This window comes from Anarrhichthys ocellatus, unplaced genomic scaffold (assembly GCF_004355925.1).
Source record: "Anarrhichthys ocellatus isolate YVR2014 unplaced genomic scaffold, GSC_Weel_1.0 scaffold12, whole genome shotgun sequence".
In the NCBI taxonomy this organism is placed as follows: domain Eukaryota; kingdom Metazoa; phylum Chordata; class Actinopteri; order Perciformes; family Anarhichadidae; genus Anarrhichthys; species Anarrhichthys ocellatus.
This window is the reverse complement of record NW_022280042.1, coordinates 7,722,575-7,734,652: the sequence shown is the minus strand read 5'-3', so window position 1 is coordinate 7,734,652 and position 12,078 is coordinate 7,722,575. Positions and strand designations below refer to the sequence as shown.

The 12,078-nt window shown below is 45.6% G+C and overlaps 2 protein-coding genes across 5 annotated transcripts in view; one reads left to right on the top strand and one right to left on the bottom strand.

The window, feature by feature from the left end:
* abcb11b (ATP-binding cassette, sub-family B (MDR/TAP), member 11b) overlaps positions 1-1,079 on the top strand; it is a 12,340-nt gene extending 11,261 nt beyond the window's left edge. The window contains exon 29 of the mRNA XM_031852025.1: positions 211-1,079. Coding sequence (XP_031707885.1) covers positions 211-411 — 201 coding nt within the window. The 3' untranslated portion in view covers positions 412-1,079. The remainder of the gene's footprint in view (positions 1-210) is intronic.
* The window catches only part of LOC116386056 (beta-1,3-galactosyltransferase 1-like), an 83,925-nt gene that overhangs the window by 2,678 nt on the left and 69,169 nt on the right, over positions 1-12,078 (bottom strand). For 3 of the 4 annotated variants that reach the window (XR_004212936.1, XR_004212935.1, XR_004212937.1), the window contains one exon: positions 6,374-11,206. The gene's annotated coding sequence lies outside the window, so the exon portion shown is untranslated. The remainder of the gene's footprint in view (positions 1-6,373; positions 11,207-12,078) is intronic. The other variant, XR_004212938.1, reaches the window with a different exon arrangement.

The following is a 12,078-nucleotide window of genomic DNA, read 5'->3' as shown; positions in this document are numbered from 1 at the left end:
GGGGGGGGGGCTATGCAGTAGCTTTTCCACCTCAAACAGCTGAACCACGCTGAGGAGCAAAGAGGCCTCTGCGGCGCACTGATGCACTGGAACATTCTAATGATGGGAATCAGCGTGTGATTGTGAAATTGCTATAATTGTGAGGCGCGTGTGTCTTCTGTGTGGGGAGAACTGAACACCGCTTCGCGTTTGTTGTTTGCGTCACGACAGACGGTGCAAGACGCCCTGGACAAAGCCAGGGAGGGCCGGACGTGCATCGTCATCGCCCATCGCCTGTCCACCATTCAGAACTCGGACATCATCGCCGTCATGTCCAGGGGCTACGTGATTGAGAAAGGAACGCACGACCAGCTCATGGCGCTGAATGGAGCCTACTACAAGTTGGTTACCACAGGAGCACCAATCAGCTAACGTGCTCGGGGAGGGGGAGAGTGGCCAATTAGCGAGGCAGCCGAGAGAAACAAACTTTAAAGAGCAATGTAATTGCTGTGCATGGACAGAGACGGTAATCATCTCAGATTTTTTTTTAAAGAAAAGAACATGCACCTGTTCACTCTTACAGTATTTATTTTTGTGAGCTACACACCCGATTGGGGGTAAGGAAGTTACTAAGTGCCTTTGGGTTATGTTGGCAATTGTTTATCTAAGATGCAGCATTATTCAGAAGTGTTTCCCACAATTCACCACAGTCTACTGCTCCAAACCAGTATACATATTATTTATATTATTCATGTCCAAACATTACACCTTCACATACGGTTAACATTTCCTGTACCCTCACTGTGACGGAGGGAATCTATTGTTCTTGCTAAATGTGGTCAGAATATTTATGTATTATAATTAAATATGAAATATAGAATCAGCGTTTTTGACAAAATGAAATAGTTCCAGAAATAAGCCTTTTTGCTTTCTTGCTTAGTTATATGAAAACATTGATACCTCATGTCTATATGCTAACTATGTAGCTATATCCAGCAGCTAGTTAGCGTAGCATAAAGACTGAAACAGCTAGACTGGCTCAGTGAGCTCTAAAGCTCACTATCTATACTGTTTGAGGCGCTAACAGAGCCAGGCTAGCCGTTTCCCCCTGTTTTCAGTCTTTACGCTAAGCTAACTAGCTGCTGCTAGCTTTAGGCTAAGCTAATCACCTGCTGGCTCTCAGCAAGAAAGCGAGTAAGTGTATTTCCCAAATGTCAAATGGTTCCTTTTTTTAAAAAGTTATTAGACAGAAACCATTTAAAACCATTCTGTGTTTTTAAATAACTACATTTAATTAAATGTAGTTATTTAAAAACACAGAATGGTTTTAAATGGTTTCGGTTGATTAGATGCATTCTTCCTCCCAGCTCCTTATTGTGTTCACTGTCATCGGATTGTAACTTTAATGCTGTATGCATGTTCTTGTTTTTTTATGCTTTATGTGGGAATTAAATAAAACAAAGTGTCTGAGCTCGACTGTTCCGTGCATAGTGTTTGTGTGATTAATCAAACGTGTCCCGGTGAGCTCTGATAAACTGGCTCGCAGTCGTTACGAGCACCTGGGCTCCGCTGGCAGCTATTGACTTGACTACTTGCAAATACCCACACTTGCAAAGTGTGGGTATTCTCTGAAATCCAGCAAGATCGGTGCATTTCAACTTATTTGCAGTAAAGTTGTTGCTAAAAACCAGTTTTATCTAATAGTTTTAAACCCTTTATGTGGAGTGATTAAATTCCCATTAATGAATACTATAATGAAAATGAGATCAAGTATCATCAGTATTGTTTACAACCTTCCTGCTAGTAGTCAAATACCTGATGTCCTTTTGTTAAATACGATTCTGTCCATCACAGCTAATTGGACCTCTGCTCACATTGGCGGTGGATGGAGCTTCGCTAGGTGATTATGCGCGGCCTCAGGACTCTATGGACCAATAAGATCGGTAATGTTATTCCCGCCCTTAACATGTGCAAAAGGGGGGTTAGAAAGAGGCTAATTACTCCGTCCACACCCACACAGTCCTGACTAATCACCTATATGAGTGAAATCACCTGTGTGCCTGTCTCATGGGCGTGTTGGGCTGACTAGTGGTGCGTTCAAGGACACTTCGAACAAAGTCTGACAACAAACAGTAGGCAAACATGACACATGAAATCTGGTTGTTCCCTGCAGACATTAATTAAATAATAAAAATGTAATGTAAAAAGGAGAGTAAAGCTTTATTCTTGTATCTTAACCTCCAATCACTGGGTAAGAAATGAGAGCTGGTTCTAATATGTAGATGTAATAAATAAATTTGACTTCTGTTTATTTTTGACTTGCAAATTTACAATTTTTAACTTCCACTTCATGTATTTTGTATTAGCATATTAATGTTTGCCAGGCAAACTCTGGGGTGGCCAAACTATGACCCATGAGCCAACCAACAGTTTTTAAAAGGCCTGCGGTAAATGCTTCTAATAAACTGTACATTACACATCCTTGTTCAAACACTGGACTCAATGTAGTGAAATTATCTCCGTCTTGACCTCTTAGCACAGAAACCAATATTTTACCATTTCTGCCTGCTCTGTTTGTTACACTCTAATATTACACATTTACATCTTACATTTATATTTGCATGGTCAGCTTTTCAGCGGGGCCTTAGGCCATGAGCAGAAACCAATAACTTTACTTATTTACAGATTTAAACTCATCGGAGATTGAGGAAAATTTGAATCTAAATTGTTGACAAAAAATACTGTAGCATTTACGGATTTATTTATACTGTGCTTCAACACTGTCTTTTAGTCCGTTTTGGGGCTCCGTATATATATAATGCACCGCTGAATTAGAGAAAATTTATCCGCGTCATCACATGATGATTGAATAACTCTGACTGAAAAACAAGGGCAAGGAAGCGGGCACCGTGATGGATTACATATCTGGAGCAAGTTTCCGTGCCAGCAACCCGGCAGCAGAAATGAATACCAATCACATGCTGCCTGCAAGGAGCCGTCAGAGGAGCCACCTAAAGATGAATGGTAGGCTGTGGAAAAACCCCGAAAAGTATATGCGATTTGGAGGATAACAAAACGTCCCTTCAAAAACAGATATGTATTATTCTAGCTGTGAGTCGGTTGTTCAAATGACCAGATGATTGTAACGAACAGAGAAAAGCGCCGTCAGTGGCAGTTGGTGCCGTCGCAGCGAAGCTCAATCGCATTACGAGAACCTGCTGCTCTAAAAAGCCTTTCCCTCTGAGACTCGTGTTGGGATAATGCACGGCAGAGGCTCCCTGCTCCGTGAAGATAATGCTGGATGGCAGCATTTCAGGGCTTTGGCCCTTTATAGCCGGGAGCTGCTGTAGGCCTCTCCCTCCACTTTTTTTTCCAGCTTACATAAACCAAACCACGAAGAAGCAGTTTGAAAGCATGACACAGCTACTTAACCAACTGCATTCATGACGGGGATATTTCACCCGCTTCCCTACTCCGTGTTAACAGGTGTTGACGCAGGCCGCTGCGCCAGGAGCGTGCACATGTCGCAGGGACTCCATCAGTCAGAGGTAGATCACGCCGCGCTGACCTCTGGGAAATTGAGTCTTTAATCACAACATCTCCAGTCTTGCAGACTCCTGGGCGAAATTAGCATTCCTCGGATGCGTTCTAATCTCGCTGGGCCCTCCCGCGCCAATTCACCCAGCGAGAGGACGCGGTTTGACTTCGTGCCATGTAGTGTCAGTGCAACTCGGTTTGATGAAAACAGACGCCGGAGGCCGAGGGGACGCGTCTCTGTCGGGTGTGATAAGCGAGCCCCTCTGTTCGCCTCCTATGATCTCAGGCCACATAAACAAGCCCAGCCCAAACACGCTGCTTCTTCTCTCCTTCCAAATGTGGGCCGGGTGTTAAATACAAGTACGATTTTCTTCAGAGCTCATTAAGTGTTATCCATTAAGCTCGAGTAGGATATTGATGGTTAGGTCACAAAGTAAACTCCCTTCATTTGGTGCAGGTGCATTCACACTGATTATTGTATCATAATTACACCTTCCCCTTAATTTCCCATAAGGATCATTTGTTTTACTGACTCGCCCTGCCGCGTTCCGCACGGCGAGTCTCTAAGACTCAAAGCGCTGACAGTCCAGAAACCATTGCAGCTCACTGAGAGGGTTGGCCGGCAAATTGGTTGGTGCTTGCGTGCGCGGAGATGGGGGGGCAATAAGATGGAGGAGGAGACCGCCCTTGTGTTTTTTTCTTTCTGCCTTGTCGATAGCGGGCCCGAGGGTGGCGGGACGTTGAGTCAGAATTTAAATGTTGCAGAGAAGAGAGGGAATTAAAATGAGACCCGGCTTCAGGCTGGAGAGAGAGAAGAGACAGTTCCACCCTGGAGGTGATGTTCCTGCTATGCCTGGAATACTGAAAACAGCCGCTTGACCTTTAATAAACAAAACGTGTGGCTATTACTAGCATTTAACGGAGCAGCATAAGGGACTCTCATTAGTGTTCTGTCATGAATCGGATATTACTTTGATATGTATTCATTTGTGTCTGGACTCGACTCCGATGAACCTCCCGTGTCTTTCCCTCAGTCAGGTTTAGTCCCATTAAAAGCTGAGATTACAGCGGCCATTGTGGAATAAATCCACACTCCAAGACGTATCATTAACCCAAAGGGGAAGTGGAGAGCGTCCGCAATGTATCGAGAGCCTAATTTATACTTTTACCGATGGCGGTCATTACCATTAATGCTTTTCATTGTCACAATCATTATTACAGCACCAATAGCAGGGGGGGCTGTGACCACAGGGAGGGGCTGAACTAGAAGAGGGCCCTGTAGTAACTTTGCTGTCATTCATTAATAGAAGTGTGGAAGGGACACACACACACACACACACACACACACACGGATTTATCCTCCCCTATCCTATGTACTTAGTCTCTGATTGAAAATGGGTCTTTAACAAAATGATTCAATTTAACCTGCATAGCTTGCATTTTTTTTTTTAAATTTCAAAAATGTCTTTGCAGCTCCAAGGTGACCTTCCAGCTGTGCTGTGCTGTGAAAGAGAGCATCCGGTATTCTGCAGGTGGCGTCGGCACAAATCAAGGGACGACGACAGAACGCAATTTCCTCCTTATCTGGACCGTTAACCATTTCCCCCAACGCTGAATCCCCCCCGATAAAAATCACAATTACAAGAGCGAGACGTAAATTGCAAATTATAACCCGCGAGTATTGTTGAGTTCTGAGGAACTGGCCCTCGGGTACGCCTCTCCATTACCGAGGCATTCGAGTGGTAATTCACATTTCTGCAGGCAGGTCGTGGAGGCTTTGCACACGGCGGTGTAAGCAGCGCTGCCTGCATTAAGTGCAGACCTTTGTTCCCCGTTGCTAAATAACAGGGATGCGTGGATTTTAAAAATCCAGGAGATTATTTGGTATAATGGCTTTCCTGCTGTACTTCTTTCATTTGAAGTGAACCCTGCTAATGTGCCGTTCGGCATTCATGAATACATTTTGCACAGCCTGCCGACGCCACTTGCGGCTGTTTGTCAAATCAAACGTACCCCGGTGGAAAGGATGTGACAACAGGATGTGAGATGTGACGTTCTGTACACACGCGTGCCGGTCTGGACGGATGTCATGCTGAGCTCATTGCATTTGTGTGCTCTCCAGCTCTTTGACCCCCGGACGTCGCTCAGTGGGAGAGCCGGTTTCACATGCAGGGGGTCTGCGGTTAATCTCCCGGTTCACTTGGGAAGCAGGGCGAGACACTCGTCGTCTTCCAATCCAGGGATGCCGGCTCACGAGCTCCTCGGGGACCCTCGCTCTGCTGACCCCGGCGATAAAAACAAATGTCCCCACTGGGATGAATAAAAACCGGTGTGTGGACAGCCGTATTAAACTCCACCACGGCCTCGCCCGTTCATTGCGGATGCAGCCGCTGCTCCCGGGAACCGGAGACGCCGCGCTCCGTGTGATTTGTCGCACCTCGGCCCCCCATATTTCTCACCTCCCCCTCGTTCAATCCCCCTGGATCGAGCCCCTGTGCTAACATTAGTGCGCTGCAGTGTGAGTCGCACGCCTTCTGAGAGCAAATTCCCAATCAGATACAGTCTCTGAACAGGCCCATTAGCGGGATTAGCTAATGGCTTCACGGCAAACGAGGCCATGATTGACCTTGGCTGACAACTTCTGAGCTCAGCTGTCGCTCGCCCAGCTCATTGAGTCCCGTTGCACTGTGGCGTCCCACTCAGGGAGCTGCGACAGACTGACGGAGAAGAATAACTAAAGCCATCAGTATGTATGTTACGCCAGAGGGGTAACAAGTGCTTCAATCTCCGATGCCAAAGGTCAATGAGCAAGTAAAAATGGGATTATGATTAAGACGTGTGTTTGTATTTGACCTACCTTACCATCAGAGGGTTTTCAAAATGTGGAGAGCCAGAAGATCCAGCAGAGAGAACAGCTGTTGGTGACGACCTGCAATACAGAAAATATACGTTTGGATTTTTAGATTAATGTTGAGGATATGCTTTCCTTTTAGGTCACTCTATGTCTCACACAAAGGTGAGCATCAGTCCCATTGAGTATTCTCTTTAGATGCATCACTCTGCTCCGGCGATGGACAGTCCCACAGGCAAAGATACCAATGTCTCACACGTAGACACGGTCTCCGTAGACCACAATGCAATGCAGAGGAAGGACTGATTACTGTTATCCTGAATTTGCAATTGCAAGAATAAAAAAAAAAGCAATACATGTCAAAACATTGAAACTCAGTGTCACACAAAGTTTGAGATTAAACTGCTTCAATTTGCCGGCTGTTCAGCTACCCCCTCCCCCCCCCCCCTTACACAAAAAGAAAAGAAGATGAACTGGGATGATTAAAGTCATGATCTGAGAGACTTTGTTCAATCAGCGGGACAAAAATGAAATAAAGCAGCGCCGGTAACATGAAAGTCAAAGCAGGTCGCCGTGTTCAATGACTCCACGCCGGTGAGCCTTCTCCCTCATCTGGGCTGACGCTGTTGTCACAGGCCCCTGAGGTGAGACAGCCAGTGGAAAAAGGATGATTTGTCATGATTGGGGAGGTGTACACTCCTTCCATGTGTGTGTGTGTGTGAGTCAATACTGCTCTGGGTGGGGGGGAGTTGAGCTTCCGTTAAGTGTGAGAGAGCGGGGATGTTATTGAGCTTTTATTTACGGGCGTCCACGTACCCAAAGTAAATGCTAGCGCGCACGTATTTGACTTTCTTCACCGAGCCAGACAAGGTTACGCTCATTACGACCATGAAGAAGGTCCCCGGGGGCAGATTCTCCTGGCTGCCAGTTATTGTGTCCTGCGATTATCTCCCATCTGCCCCGAGCCGTCACATCCTCCACACCCCCCCCATCCCGCCGACACCTAATTTCATTGTCGATTATCTTCCGGAGCTCGAGGAGGAAAGAACAGCGCTCTTGTATTTAGTAAATTGGAAGTGATAGGAGTGAGGGAGAAGATATAATGCAACGCTTGACCTTGCGTTTCCCCCTTTACACATCTGACCTCGGCATGCTGGGTAATTGAGCCCCCCCACCTTCACTTCTCCGAGTAGCAGCACTTTGTTGAATCGATTTTGCCGCTTGATTATGGCTAAAAACTTTTATGGGCTGTCTCCGTGGAGGTGATGCTATCCAGTCCTCCAGTCAACACGGAGCACCTGGAGTCCAGTATGAATAATGGCAGCTGTTAATCTCCCGGACACCTGAGGTGTGATTGATTATTCTTTCCGCAAAGCTAGCCTTGACCCCGCGCGGGATTTTTTTTATTTTTTCATCTACTCTTGCTGCACGCTGTCAGTCATGTTTTAGCCGTGTTCCCGGCCTGGATTCGCGTGACGGACGGGGAGAGGCCTGCAAACAGCGCGAGCTTATCGGTCCAGAATGGTGGAGAGAGAGGAGCTGACGTGATTACACGAGGTCAGGCGGAGTGGCACGGCATCATGTCCAGAAAGGGAATTGCTTAAAAAACTAATCGGATCAGTGGAGATTCAGTTGCTGAACATGTTTGACCTCAGTTCTGTCATTTTGGGATCTCACCAAATGAATTTATGAGAGTTTAGCATGCAACAGCATTCATAAAGTGTCAGACAGGCCAACGTTTGAGGTGGAATGTACCGTAACTAAGTGCATAATTAACCAAGTACTGAACTTAAGTACTATTGTTCATGGTGGTATTCCGCCTGATTGAATTATCTCTGAATTTGTGTTAACTTGTCGAAAGTTAAAGTAACTTTGGTCAAGAAAGTGGTATTTCATGTAGCTATTCGGTACGTTTGTATACTTATACTTGGTTGTTCTCTCTACCGTGCTAAATTTAACTACTAGTGTGTTAAATTTAAATGTAAGATGGCTGCTGTGCGATCCAGATCAACAGGAACTTATTTCCCGATGCGTATCCGTGTGCAGCGTGCGTGTGTGAACGTCTCGAGGATAAAAGCAGCGCGACAGGCACAAAACGCTCGCATTTCCCTCCACGCTGTTCTCAACAAAGCATTCCGTGTTGACAGGTTTCGGAAAACAATGTCAAACAAGTGCAAAGAAAAATGTCTGTGAGGTTCTCACACACACACACAAACACACACACACTCCGTCTATAAATTCATGCATTCCATCTCTGCTCGAAATAGCCTTGTTTTCACGTTGAACGCCGTGTTGTCTGTCAGCAGCACGGAGACAGACGAACAGTCTCAGTCATCTGCTGAGGATTTCTCGGGCCTCGCAGTGAGGACGGAATCAGACGGAGGGGGGGGGGGGGGGGGGGGGAGTACAATTTAGATGGAGGCTTAAGACCAGCTCAGATTATCAGAGACAGAGAGAGACGGGGCTCAGAAAGGGAGAGGCTAGAAGCAGACAGGTATGCAGTTAAAGAGAAAACACAGCCTGCCATTACTCTTGTGAATCACCTCTACGTGTCACGAGTGAATTGTTTTTCTGTCTTTTAAACTCTTTATTTTTCACCGTCTCTTCAGGCACATTCCCCAGGGTTTGTGTTCTGAGGCGCAGTGAGAGGGTTCAGGTACGGAGTGAGATGGATGTGGTTTTAATAGAGATTAATTACACCCCAAAATGAGCCAATCAACTCACAATAGCATTTAAGTGCAACTGCGTGGACAGAGGTAATCCGGATCTCTATTCCAGGTGTAAAGAACGAGACCAAGCCCGATAAATCAACGTTAAAAGCCTTTAGCGCAGTGAGTTGTTGGAACTATATTGGAATAAATGACCCAGTGAAAAAGACCAAGAGGCTCTTCACACAGGGCAGTGAGGAAGAAAGAGACGCTTGGGAGTGGCTGTCAAATATGATGAAGCAATAGTTCAATATTTTAGGAAATGCATGCACTTCGTAGCCGGGAGTTAGAGGAGAAGATTGATACAACTCTCACGTCTCCGTGTGTTCAACAGGGTAGAGCCAGGAGACAATTAGCGTAGCCTAGCATAACAACTGAAAACAGGGAAAGCATCTGAAGCTCACCAATTACAGCAACAAAATGTACGAGGTTCTGTTGTCGTGAGACCACTTCAGACCTTCCACAGACGTCTGTGTTGATCTCACGTTGGAGAATTGGCCGTCAGAGATTAAGAATCCTGAATTTCAACTGTAAAAAGAGTTGATGTTTTGGAGGGCAGTCTGATTCGGTTCTTTGAGTACATGCAACATTATAGCTAATTAACCGTTTTCCCAAAAGTATCTTGCAACGAAGCTTCAGGCCTCGGCAGCTTCATTTCACTTAACTCTAATTAAGACAACGAGGGTTTAGTGTCCTCGTATTACATCAACGGGAAGTCAAATTCTGTATTTCTAGACTTTGGGAATAAATATGAAAGGATTGCAATTGCAAAGGCCAACACAACAGGAAGCATAAGTCTGGAGCTTATTCTGCCCCACTGCCATTGATTTGTTTTTGCAGAGAAGTAATCTCACAACAAATTTGAATGTTGAGTCTCAGAGGCACGCCGACGTCCAAAATCGACTTGTGTTTGCTGTATATTTATCAAATGTTTGGAGAGCGGCAGACGGGACAAAGATTAATAGCTTCTGTGCTTTTAATCGCTGAGCTGCGTCAGGGTTTCACCTTTGAGTGGCAAGTAAATATCGCTCTCACTGCCATGCTTCCTCCGGGGGGAGAACTAGCGACTGCTGACTGACGCTGTGCTCGTTGAGAACCTTGAGTCAAAACTTAACGTGAACAGAATTGAAATGAATCGATGAATGCATAATACAAGATACATCTAATATTGATCTGAGTGGTAGAGGTCCCACGGAAGTTTATTATCTCTGCAAGGAGATTATGTGCGTGTGTGTCCGTCCGTCTGTCCACGGCTAATCTTGCATACTGCTCGACCCATCAGCCTAACATTGTTTGTGCTCATTTATGACTCTATGCTCAACGACGTCTCGTGGTTGCACCGATTCACACTCTTTGCCGATGGATACATCTGCATAAATTAAAATGAGCGGGAATTCATGGATGTGTGTAAGTGAAAAATGCGTCTGTGTGCGGTCTAGACGGGGGGGGGGCAATTGTGGTTTCAGCTATTTCTCCAAACAGACTTCCTGAACAGAATGAGGGAGAAGTATGTGATAATACAGCCGTAGTACAGATTTTATAATGAATCTGTATGAAAGTAAATTATATTAAAGGGATCCTTGAATGTGGTTTTCATGTCATATTCTGGAGGGAGGTTGTTAAAATGTCTTTAATTTGTTCACCTCGTAATTTTTATTTTTGCCTCGTTTGTATAAAAAGAGTGAGACATCACGGAAAAATACAAAAAACACACGTAATGCGAAATACAATTCAACCTTTTTTAAAGCAATCAAAAACGTAAGAAATCTGAACGTACGTGTCGACATTCACACACTTAGACACAACTGCACCTACCTCCAGACATCCCAGTCAGTTATCGAGCAACAAAAGAACATCCAGCAGACCCCCAAAACCCCTCCAGGCCGAGTTCAAAGCAGCACACGGCTTCCCGGCGTGCCACTTTTCTCCTGGAGGACGAAGAGGATTGTTTGCCGGCTCCCCCAGCTGGTCTCGACGAGCCCCTTTCTCTCACCTTGGCATAACTGCGCCCGGGCACAGATGGCAGATTGCACGCCGCCGAATCATTCCACGGCCATTTTCCCCCGTAAACTCGCATCCTCTGGAGCCTCGGAGGACGGGTCATGAGGAGGTCATGCAAACTGAGAGGCCCCTGGAAAACGTATTCAGAGAAAGGGAATATGCATAAGACTATGAATATGGATACGAGGACGCTGCAGAGGATTATGCAGCATTAAGAAATTCGCCTCCAGCCTCAAAACCATCTAACTAGACTACGATGCCAAAGCGAGGTCTACTTTGTGTCGTAAGAGTGCTGTTTTTCCCCCCCCCTTCCACTCAAGGCTCCACAGGCCTGACCTCCGCTGCTTTGTTTTGAAACCGGAGCGTTCCCAATTGTCTCGCACTCCGCCCCGCTCGTTATGAGGTTCATTTACCACAGGCCCCGGAATAATCACTCGCTTTTCATTTTCCCCAAGCTTGAGGCTTTTAAATGCACCACCACTGGGTTGTTTGGCCAATTACGGAGCAGACTTTCTATTACTCAGCATATTGTATCAAATTGCATATGCCATAGGGGGTGATCAGAGGAATGCAAAACACAGCACTGAGGATAAAAGGCGTTGAATAACAATTATTTCACATGTGTTCTACTGGGCAGACTGTTTATACTTAAAAATAAAGTCATTAACTGATAACATACTGTGGCTGTTCGGGGTTTCTCTTCTTTCACACACGATAAACCTAAAGAACCCTCAACACATACACGGGGAATAAACCCGTTTCAATTATTTCCCAAAACCGTTCTGGAGAATCAAAAAGAAGCGTTTGACGTGAAGCTGTCGAGCGGGGAATAGTTCTTATCGGGAGGAAATCATAACAGCGGTGGTGTGTTTTTCTGCCTACAAGCTCCCGCAAGGTTTCCCGAGGGAGAAGTGTTTGAGGAAGGAGCCTCGCCACAAGTGCTTCCCACATTTTGTTTTTTTTATATTTATCTTTGCGAGTAAAGAACAGAGGACATTTTTC